Source organism: Diabrotica virgifera, chromosome 5 (genome assembly GCF_917563875.1).
Source record: "Diabrotica virgifera virgifera chromosome 5, PGI_DIABVI_V3a".
Classification (NCBI taxonomy): Eukaryota; Metazoa; Arthropoda; class Insecta; order Coleoptera; family Chrysomelidae; genus Diabrotica; species Diabrotica virgifera.
Window position 1 is genome coordinate 242,356,528 of NC_065447.1, and position 12,298 is coordinate 242,368,825.

Genomic DNA, 12,298 nt, shown 5'->3' on the forward strand with positions numbered 1-12,298 from the left:
TTTTATTTACTGCTGTTTTGAACAATTCGTTAGTGGTACAGCCAAACCACTCTCTCAAATTTCTCATCCAGGACATTCTTCTACGGCCTGGATTTCTTCGTCCTTGGATTTTTCCTTGCATTATATTTTGTAGGAATGTGTACTTTTGTCCTCTCATCAGGTGGCCTAAGTATTCAAGTTTTCTCTTTTTTATACTCCGTAGAACTTCTGGCTCGTTATTTATTCTGCGTATTACTTCTTCATTTGTAATTTTATCCACCCAACTTATTCGTAGTATACGGCGGTAGCACCACATCTCAAAGCTTTCAAGATTTTTAATATTCCTCTGTTTAAGAGTCCATGACTCAACACCGTAGAGCAAAGTACTGAATACATAGCATTTTAACATTCTAGTTCGTAGATGAATACTAATATCACGATTACAAAATAATTTTTTCATTTTTATAAAAGTAGACCTGGCAATTTCAATACGTCTTTTTATCTCGTGATTTTGGTCACCTGTTTCATTGATAAGGGTTCCCAAGTATTTGTATTCGTTTACTTTTTCAAGTTGGGTACCGTTTATTGTGATACTAGTGTCATTTATTGGATTCTTACTGAAGGTCATATATTTGGTTTTTTTGACGTTCATCCTTATGCCGTAGTTATTACATATCTCATTCATAGTTTCAACTAAATGTTGTAGATCTTCCGCTGTTCTTGCCATTATCACAGTATCGTCAGCATATCGAATGTTATTGATAACTTCTCCATTGACTATTATCCCTTCGTTTGCATATGAGAGAGCTTCTTGGCATATTTGTTCGCTGTAGATATTAAATAAGAGCGGTGACAATATACAACCCTGTCGTACTCCTCTACGTATTTCTATTTCGTCCGATGTTTGTTCTTCTATTTTTATATTAGCTCGCTGATTCCAGTACAGATTTAATATTATTTGTATGTCTCTGGTGTCAATGTTCTTACTCTCCAGGATTTCTTTGAGTTTACTGTGGCGTACTTTATCAAAGGCCTTTTCAAAGTCTAGAAAACAGGCGTGTACCTCTTGGTTAACATCTAGGCATCTCTGTGTTAGAACGTTCAAGGCAAAGAGAGCATCCCTTGTACCTAATCCTTTTCTGAATCCCATCTGTGTATCGTTAATGTCGATGTCTAGTTTTTGATAGATTCGGTTGTGGATGACTCTAAGAAATATTTTAAGCAGGTGACTCATCAAGGAGATTGTTCGATGATCTGAACATTGCATTGCCTTAGTTTTCTTCGGTATGGTGACAAACGTAGACAGCAACCATGCTTGCGGTATTATACCAGTACTGTATATTGTATTGAATATATGCAATATTATGCAATTAATCAATCACTGAATGCATTTTAAATGTTTAAATTTTTTGACACTCCAGAAATGGTATATACCTACATAATGTAAAAGTATCCGTACCTATTATACCTTTTCTGACAATATCGTGAACCGTCACTAAAAATTTAGACAGCTGCCCGAATTCTGACACTACCTACTTAAAGTGATACGAGCCGCCACTGCTGTCCATTGCCTTAGTTTCGGAGCCAGGACATTTTCTTGCGTCCTATTCCTCTCTTGCTTTCAATTTTATCCTCCCTTTATGCTTCCCTGTCCGATGCCCAGTCTTCAAAAAGCCACGTTCTCAGATCTTTAAATTTGGTTACTCTTTCAATGGACTTGGTATTCAGTGACAAGTTGTTGAAGATAGACTATGTTGTCATAAATTAAGCACACCATCATCAGCATATCGTATGCTATTGATTATACTCTGGGCTAATTAGCAAAATTCATGGAAAAGTTATTTACCAGCAATTTTATTGCTGGAATCGAATTATCAGATCCTATATATTAATAATATAGATATGCAAAGTCCGCAGATAGTGTGCTATTTTTTTATTAACAAAATGGCGCCGAAAAATCGTATTTTTTTCAATTATTGCTCTATAACTCCGAAGATTTTAACTTTACAACAATAACACCCTAATAAAAATTCACCGCAATTAAATTCTGCATAGAGATATGTTTTTCACGATTTGCTCCGACGAAAATTTTCCTCGGAAAATGCGGGTTTTCCTAACAAAAACTATCATTTTCAAATAAAGTTTTAGGTAAGTAATTATTAATCAATAATTAAATAACTTAGTGACATCAAAGATTTCTTGGTAGAGATTGTAATTCCAGAAGCCGGTGAAAATTAAACGAATATTTTAGCAACAATTCAATTGTTAGTTAACAATTTACGATCGCAATAATAAACAAAATAATCATGATACATTGATCAAACTTATAAAGATTATAAAGATGAGATGCTTGTTTAATATTTGATCGACAAAATATAAATTTTTCTTTTTTTTGCATAATCTTTAAATTTTGAAAAAAAAATAGTTATAATACGTTGGTCTAATTAGTAAAGTACAAAGAAAGGTTATTTACCAGCAATTTTATTGCTTTAATCGAATTATAAAATCCTATATATTATTAATATAGGTATGCAAAGTCCACAGATAGTGTGCTACTTTTTTTATAAACAAAATGGCGCCGACAAATCGTATTTTTTTCAATTATTGCTCTATAACTCCGAAGATTTTAACTTTACACCAAAAATACTCAAATAAAAATTCACTCCAATTTAATTCTACATAGAGGCACGTTTTTCCCGATTTGCTCCGATGAAAATTTTCCTCTGAAAATGTGGGTTTTCCCAACAAAATCTCGAATTTTCAAATAAATTTTTTGGGCCAGTAATTATTTATCAATAATTATATAGCTTGGTGAAATAAAAGCTTTCTTGGTATAGATTATAAATTCAGAAGCTGGTTAAAATGAAACGAATATTTTAGCAACAATTCAATTGTTAATTAACAATTTACAGTCGCAATAACAACCAAAATAATCATGAGACGTTGATCAAACTTAGAAAGATTATAAAGGTGTGATGCCTATTTAATATTTTGTCGACAAAATATAAATTTTTCATTTTTTTGCATAATCTTTAAATGTTTAAAAAAAATTGTTATAAACAAATTAACATTTCTTAAAAATTGTTTATTATATTCTAATTTTAAAAAATACTTAAAATGCGTATTTCATAGGTCTTGAAAATGGATGCTTTAAAAAAATTTTCCAACTATTTGCAAAGAAGTTAGGAAACAGCAAAATAAATATACGATATCTCCATTGTTTATAATTTGTTTTAATTGCTTCAAAGCTTAAAAGTGAGTCTATGGTACAATCTAATTACTCACAAAGAATGTCAAAAATTAGTGCAATGGTTATATTTTAATCAAAGATAAAAAATACTTTTTTTTGTAATTTTTAGCGCGAAAGTAGGCTTGATACAGAGCCGGAGATAAAATGTTCACTAGAAGCGGCTGACACTACGCTTAAACTCGCTCGAGTTGTGTATGTGGGCGGGTAGCTACGGTACTGTATTATTCTACTTTCGCGCGTGTAAATTACAAAAAAATATATTTATAATCTTTAATTAAAATATAACCATTAAGCTGATAATCGATATTGTTTTATAAATAATTATCTTGTACTTTAAACTCACTTCTACGCTTTGAAAGAATTAAAAAAAATTATTAACACCGTAGTAATCGTATGTTTACTTTGCTGTTTCATAACTTTTTTGCAAATGGTTGCAAAAAAGTTTTAAAGCATTCATTTTCAAGATATTTGAAATGCGCATTTTAGCTATTTTTTGAAATTATAATATAATAAAAACTTTCTGAGAAACGTTAATTTGTTTATAACTATTTTTTTTAAACATTTAAAGATTATGCAAAAAAATAAAAAATTTATATTTTGTCGACAAAATGTTAAATAGGCATCTCATAAGATTTCAAAGTTTGATCAGTGTATCATAATTATTTTGGTTATTATTGCGACCGTAAATTATTAATTAACAATTGAATTGTTGCTAAAATATTAGTTTAATTTTCACCAGCTTCTGGAACTATAATCTAAACCAAGAAGGCTTTTAAGTCACCAAATTATTTATATATTGGTAAATAATTACTTATCTAAAATTTTATTTGAAAATTAAAGATTTTGTTGGGAAAACCCGCATTTTCCGAGGAAAATTTTCGTCGGAGTAGATCGGGAAAAACACATCTCTATGCAGAATTTAATCACGGTGAATTTTTATTTGAGTGTTTTTGTTGTAAAGTTAAAATCTTCGGAGTTCTAGAGCAATAATTGAAAAAAACACGATTTTCGGGCGCCATTTTGTTTATAAAAAAAGTAGCACACTATCTGAGGACTTTGCATACCTATATTATTAATATATAGGATCTTATAATTCGATTCCAGCAATAAAATTGCTGGTAAATAACTTTTCCCAAAAATGGCCTATTCTCCGATAATCAGCCCAGACTATTAATACTCCATACACTTTGATTCCCATCTCTGCATCTTCCAAAGACTCTTAAAATATGGCTTCCGAATAAATGTTAAATAAAAGAGGGAAAAGCACACATCCCTGTCGTACACCCCTTCTTATATGTATGGGTTTAGATACAGAATTGTCTATTTTTAATTGTGCCGTTTGATACCAGTAAGTTTTCAATGCATCTTATGTATTTTTGGTCTATATCAAGTTCCTTGAGGATCTGCATTAACCTATGGTGTTGGATACAATCAAATGCTTTTTCGTAATCTAAAAAGCATAGAAACACGTCCTTCCTCTTGGACTAAGAGGCAGCGCTGAAAAATCTATTTGAATTTACTAAAGCTAGATTTTTCACAGTTGATTACTGTGAGTGTGTAGAGAAACATACTGCGGTCGGTCAAGCGAAACGTAGAACAGGGGTTACTGAGAGGGTATCAAAGTTGCTTTCCTACGAAGGTAATTATTTCCATTTACTAAGGCTGAAAATCAGTACACACATTCTAAATTAAATATAAATAAAAGTTATTATAGTCGGTCAGCTGTATGACGGGACAGAGCCGGTCGGTTTGCCCCAATATTCGATTGAGGAAATGAAGCATTTTGGTTCGCAATTTTTTCGTCCAGCATGGATTTACTTGAAATTTTCACAGAAGGTAGGGAATAGTCCAAGGATCATTTTCTATATCATGCCGCTATCATACGCTAAAACCTTGGGGGTGGTTCCCACCCCATCTCGGGGGTGGGAATTTTTTATTACATTTTAACCATGTAATTCGACGGAGACTGTGATTCTAAGAAAAAAATGTTTTTACATTTTCTTCGTAAAACTAATTTTTCGAGTTATTCGCGCTTGAAAATAACAGTTTTTCGACGAAAAAATCGACTTTTTTAGAGGGTTTTTTTGAGAATACCTCGAAAAATATGCATTTAATCAAAAAACCTGTAGATATCGAAATTGTATATTTTAGTAACACAAACCAAATTCTTTTCCTATAATACATATCTTTAAGACCAATTCAAACCGAGATACGGCATGTTAAAGGTTAGCTTTTTTCGTCAAATGCACATTTTGAAATATTCAAAGCCAAATAATGCGAAAAATTTGCATTTTTTGAGAAAAATTTAAATAATATTTTTTCAAGTATACAATTAGACCTTTCAAAAAAAAAAATAAAAAGTTTCTAGCATGAAAATTAAGCGACTTACAAAAAAATGTAGGTACCTGCTTTTCTCTACGAAAAAATCAGTGAAAACAACCCCCTAACTACCTTCCTAATTCAAAATTGGTCTTCACCTTTCTGCATTTCCTTTTATATTTATATTATCAATACACTCAAGGAGTTTGACCTATTTAAAATGCCTAATTTTGGAAAAATTGGAGTTTAAAGAAAAATTGATTTTTTGTAATTTGGTATTTTTCACCTTTTACTTCAAAATATCTCCGAAAATACTGAAGATATGAAAAAACTTATTGACTACTAAATTGTAGCTTTTTTAATGACTAAAATTACCCTGTGCATAGATTTTCATTATAGTGAATAGTTAGCCAGATATAGCTGTTTAAAACCTCTATTTACCAGCAAACACCCCCTTATTCGAGCCCTTTAAACCCGCCCCAATTAAAAACTAAGGCATCTTACGGAATTTAATTTACACAGTCTTATAGCTCTTTAAAAATCCTACAAAATCATTTTTGAGGGGTCTCATTACTGAGAGGGTATCAAAGTTGCTTTCCTACGAAGGTAATTAAATCCATTTACTAAGGCTGAAAATCAATACACAGTGAGATATATAATATTTTTCCAAAATTAGGCATTTTAAATAGGTCAAACTCCTTGAGTGTATTGATAATATAAATATAAAAGGAACTACAGAAAGGTGAAGACCAATTTTGAATTAGGAAGGTAGTTAGGGGGTTGTATTCACTCATTTTTTTTTTGTAGAGAAAAGCAGGTACCGACGTTTTTTTGATTATAAGTCGCTTAATTTTCATGCTAGAAACTTTTTAGTATGTTTTTTTGAAAGGTCTAATTATGTACTTGAAAAAAGAGTATTTAAGTTTTCCTCGAAAAATGCAAATTTTTCCCATTATTTGGCTTTGAATATTTCAAAATATGCATTTGACGACAAAAGCTAACCTTTAACATTCCGTATCTCGGTTTGAATTGGTCTTAAAGATATTATTGGAAAAGAATTTGATTTGTGTTACTAAAAGATACAAGTTTGATATCTACAGTTTTTGTATTAAATGCATATTTTTCGAGGTATTCTCAAAAAACCCTCTAAAAAAGTCGAGTTTTTCGTCGAAAAACTGTTATTTTCAAGCTCGAATAACTCAAAAAATATTAGTTTTACGAAGAAAATGTAAAAAACATTTTTTTCTTAGAATCACTTTTTCCATCGAATTACATGGTTAAAATGTAATAAAAAATTCCCACCCCCGAGATATATAAAATGATCCTTGGACAATTCCCTACCTTCTATGAAAATTTCATATAAATCCATGCTGGACAAAAAAATTGCGAGCCAAAATGCTTCATTTCCTCAATCGACTATTGGGGCCGACCGACCGTCTCTGTCCCGTCATACAGCTGACCGACTATAATAACTTTTATTTATATTTAATTTAAAATGCGTGTACTGATTTTCAGCCTTAGTAAATGGAAATAATTACCTTCGTAGGAAAGCATCTTTGATACCCTCTCAGTAACCCCTGTTCTACGTTTCGCTTGACCGACCGCAGTATGTTTCACAACACAATCACAGTAATCAACTGTGAAAAATCTAGCTTTAGTAAATTCAAATAGATTTTTCAGCGCTGTCTCTCCGTCTATCTGATCGTAATAATTTTGGACCAGCACCTGTGTTGCTACTATTGCTTCTCTTGTTCCTAAACCTTGCCTAAACCCGAACTGAGAATCACTGATGTCCCATTCACACTTTTTGTATAATCTTTGATGTAGTATATTTAAGAATATGTTTAAAGTGTTACTAATCAGTCTAATGAGTCTGTGATATTCGCATCTTTTTGCATTGACTTTCTTGAAGGATGATAAAGATGAATTCTGCGACTCTCTAAATCAGCTATACATAGAAGTTCCTGACCATGATATCAAAATATTACTAGGTGACATAAACGCAAAGGTAGGTAAATTAATACTGGTGGCATGAAAATATACTCTACATGACGTTACAAATGGTAATGGATCACAAATGATCGATTTTGCTACAGGCTGCAACTTAGTCATTAAAGTCAACAGTTTTCTAGAAAAAATATCCACAAGGCAACACGAAGATCAAACGTTAGAAGAACAAATAATCAAATATATCATATTATAATGACTGATGGGAGATATCCTAGTAGCATAATAAACGTAAAAGCTATAAGAGAGCCAGATAGCGACACGGACCATTTCCTCGTGAAGGAAAAGCTTACAACAAGAATTACAACACAAACAATAAACAGACAAAATATCAAAAGGTGGCACGTGGCAGCAGCCGGCAGTCTGGCGACCGCTGCTTCAGCGACCCCTTGCGCCAACCGATCCCACTCAGGCCTCTCCCACACATACAGTTCCCGCGCACACTGATAAAAGGAGCTACACAGGCGTCACAGAAAGACCGAAGATGCCTCAAAAAACTTCCAGAGAGTATCATCCCTCTTCTAACTAAAATATTCAATGCATGTCTCAAAAACAGCCACTTCCCTACTCCTTGGAAAGTGGCCAATACCATCATGCTTTTGAAAAAAGGCAAACCCCCAACCAACGTGGAATCCTATAGACCAATTTCTTTAATCAACACTCTGGGCAAAGTTCTTGAGCTAATCCTAAAAGAGAGGCTCAATGACTTTCTCGAAAACCACAATATCATACCAAAATTTCAATACGGATTCCAGTCAGGTAAATCTACCAAACATGCAATAACTGATTTCACTACTAAAGTTACTCAAACCATCAACGATGGTTCATTCGCCATAGCCACATTCCTTGATGTGCAGAAGGCTTTCGATCAGGTCTGGCATGACGGACTTGTTCGGAAGCTTCTGGACATCGGGCTACCATTACAATTTATCAAAATTGTACACTCATACCTCCACAACCGAACTGTCAGAGTGAAAATAAGTGATCAAAAGTCCACACCCTTCACTCCACAAGCTGGAGTTCCCCAGGGTTCAGTCCTAGCACCGCTGTTATACATCATCTACAACAGCGATATCACCAACCAAAATATCCCAGGCACTCGGCTGTTTCTCTATGCAGACGACACGGCTCTGCTCACAACAACCTCTCGATACAACCCAAGACTCCTCTTCAGAAGAGCCCAGGCTCTGTTGGACGGTGTCGGCGAATGGTGTTGTAAGTGGAGAGTCACGCTGAACGCGAACAAAACAACAACAATTGTGTTTCGCGCCCCTTCTGTGTCACATAGAATCATAATTAATGAAGACGACCAATATCCTCTGAGACTGTTGGGAGAAAGGCTTGTTGTTAGCCCGACTGCGAACTATTTAGGAGTTCTGTTCACCAGGACTCTTAACTGGAACGCAGATCTAAAGGCAACTTTAGATAGGGTAAGGAACAGGGCCAGACTTCTCAACTCTCTCTCTCTGGACGAATTGGCAAGACACACAAGAAGACTCTCATTCACACTTACAAGACCTTTATTCGACCCGTCATGGAGTATAAATCTTACCTTTACTCTCTCTGCGCTAGAGCAAAACAAGAGTGGTTGTTGAGCGCTGAACGTCGAATCTTGCGTAGATGTAACTATGAGCACTGGCGATATCCCTCAAACGAAATCCATAACATCTCGAACATCCCCAAAATCACCGAGAGAATAAACTCTCTGAACAGGAACTTCACAATCAAAGTAATCAATGGCCCCCCCTCCGACACACAAGAATCTCTCAAATGTTCCTGTTCATCTTCCGGCCACGTACTCTACCGAAAGCCCAAACGCAAAAAGATTCATTTACCGTCCGCTCTAATGCAAACATGCATTGACGAACTCCCGGTAGAGTACGAAAACATCCTCGAGGCTACCCCGTTAGCCTACCGTACCTACCTTTAACATCTCCTCTTCCCTACCCCGAACAGGGAGAAGTTGGTTTTTTGCGGTTTCCCAACTTCATTGCACAATTATACCTGTTCGTCCCAAGAAAATAGCCGCAACTATTTTCTCCACTCGAACTCACACTGTCCACGCTGCGCTCAAAGCCACCTCCTGACCGCCGACGAGGGACGCAGGTTCGCCTGTCGTTGTACAATGGTTTCTAGGGAGACTGGTCGAGAGCAAAGCACGGACAGTACACGTAAATGTCTATGGAACCAACAACAATCCACAAACTTTCTTCTCTGTTGTCTTCTTAGCCTTCTGGACACCACCGTCCGGCACCACAGGATCCAAAAACACCAGGACACGGCGCTTGCCCCAGTGCGTTTTTCGGACTGTTTGCTTTTGCTGCCAACACTAAACATTCACTACAAACCCTGAAGAGGACAAAATCCTAAACGGGGACAATCATTGAACGCATTTCCACATAGCACTTAATCTATACACGCAAATCAAACAATGGTAGTAGCGTCACAGAAAGACAGATCCACGACAGATCGTTACCCCACACTGAGGAGTAGGCAGATTGCGACCTCTATACCGTTTGACCGTCTTCGTAGAGAACAAGATACTATTGGTACGTCACGAGTGAAGCGAGTAGGCAGACTGAGACCCAGAACTCGAACGGAACCATATCCTTCTTGGTAATGGCTCTAAAATGGGTGCCGAAACGTCAAGTTTAAAATTTTCAACTAATTTTCTTACCGATAGGACAATGTATGTTTGATCGTTTTCAGGAAATATTATACTTGGTGTTTGGTAATTCCATTTTTCAATTGTAAGTGTTAAAGTTGGATCCGGATCTGTTGTCTGCATTGGATCTCCTTCGTCATGCATCTAAAACAAATAGTCATACTGTAAAGTTTTAAATAAAACGAGCGGTTCGTATTTATATACGACTTTATTTATTTCGTAATTATTAATGTGATAAAATTGTAAAGTAAATACTAAAAACAACAATGTTATTGGTTCTATTGAATAAAAAGAAGTATTTGCTTTTACTTCCTCGTATTTAAGTATTTACTTAATAGTAATTGAATAAAGTCATTTCTTTAATGCTTTATTTAATTACTATTAAGTAAATACTTAAATACGAGGAAGTAAAAGCAAATACTTCTTTTTATTCAACCGACCCATATCATATACAAAAAGTTATGTTATGCTTGTTCAGATTGATAGCCCGATCAAAGAACAATCTGACCAAAAAAAAAATAAAGGAAGGATTAAAATTTGGAAATAGGTAGTTAAAATTGTCTATTATTATATAAGAAAAAATCTCCAATTCTACATCCTCTCCATTTTACAAAAATGGAGGGGATACCCCCTTCTCAGGGTTGAAAAATATACATTCAAAATAAGTCCGGAATTGAATAAAATGACTAATTCTAAACAACTTTTGTTTTATAGAGTTTTTTCACAAGTCAATACTTTTCGAGTTATTTGCGAGTGAATATGTTCATTTTTAACAAGAAAAAAACATATTTTTGGACGGTTTTTCGCAAATACCTCAAAAAGTAAGTATTTCATCGAAAACAACATTCTCAGCAAAAATACAGGGTGTCCAGAAACTCTCCCGACAAACGAAAACTGCAGATTCTTCATATAATTTGAAGACAATTTAACCCAACTCACCTAGTTCGAAAATGCTTCCTAAGGAAGATAGAGCCCTTTAAAGATGGCGTCATGGTATTAGTTTTGCTTAAATATCTCCCGAACGCTTCTACTTAGAAAAACGAAAACTGGTACACTTATTTATCTTGCAGAGATAAATCAATTACATCAAATACGAATTTCTAGTACCAGTCATAGGCGCCCGTTCTGGGTAGGGTAACGGTTATTTTATCATATAGCTTTCTTATCTTTAACTTCTAAGCATTTTTTATGCTGAATTAGTAAATTGTAAGGTATTCTAGTACTAAAAGGTACTCTTGTTTTAAGTCGGTAGGATGCACCGTTTTCGATAAAAATCAATTTGAAAATTTTTCGTTTGATGAATTTAAAAAAAAAATTCAAAAAAAAACTATTTAGAAAAACGAAAAGTGGTACGTTTATTTATCTTCCAGAGATAAATCGATTTTCTTAGTTGCGAAATTCTAGTACCGGTCATATGCGTCCGTTTTGGGTAGGTCAATGGTTATTTTATCTCACAACTTTTTTGTCTTAAATTTTTAAACATTTTTGACACGTGATGATTAAATTATGAGATATTCTAGTACTAAAAGTTACTATTAATTTAAATCAGTAAAATACACCATCTTTTTTTGACAAGAAATTTCAAATTTTCTTCAAATTTAATCAACGAACAATTTTCAAATCGATTTTTCTAGAAAACGGTGCATCCTATCGCATTAAAGCAAGAGTACCTTTTAGTACTAGAATACCTCACAATTTAATAATCCATTGTCAAGAAGGTTTAGAAGTTAAAGACAAAAAGTTATGCGATAAAATACCAGTTGCCCTACCCAAAACGGGCGCCTATGACCGGTACAATAAATTCGCAATTGATGGAATCGATTTATCTCCGGAAGGTAAATAAGCGTACCAGTTTTCGTTTTTCTGAATAACAGTGTTCTGGAGATATTTAAGAAAAACTAATTCCCAGGCGCCATCTTCAAAGAGCTCTAGCTCCCTCAGAAAGCATTTTCGGACTAGGTGAATTGGCTTAAATTGTCTTAAAATTACCTGAAGAATCTCGTGTCTTCGTTTGTCGGGAGAGTTTCTGGACACCCTGTATAGCTTATAAAAAATTTAAAAAAATGGTGTAGGCATGA

At 34.3% G+C, this 12,298-nt stretch overlaps 1 protein-coding gene across 2 annotated transcripts in view; it reads right to left on the reverse strand.

Moving 5' to 3' along the window:
- Positions 1–12,298, reverse strand: part of LOC114325122 (cadherin-23) — a 232,050-nt gene that overhangs the window by 44,551 nt on the left and 175,201 nt on the right. For both annotated transcript variants that reach the window (XM_050650944.1, XM_050650945.1), the window contains exon 21: positions 10,233–10,364. In XM_050650944.1, the coding sequence (XP_050506901.1) occupies positions 10,233–10,364 (132 nt within the window). The remainder of the gene's footprint in view (positions 1–10,232; positions 10,365–12,298) is intronic.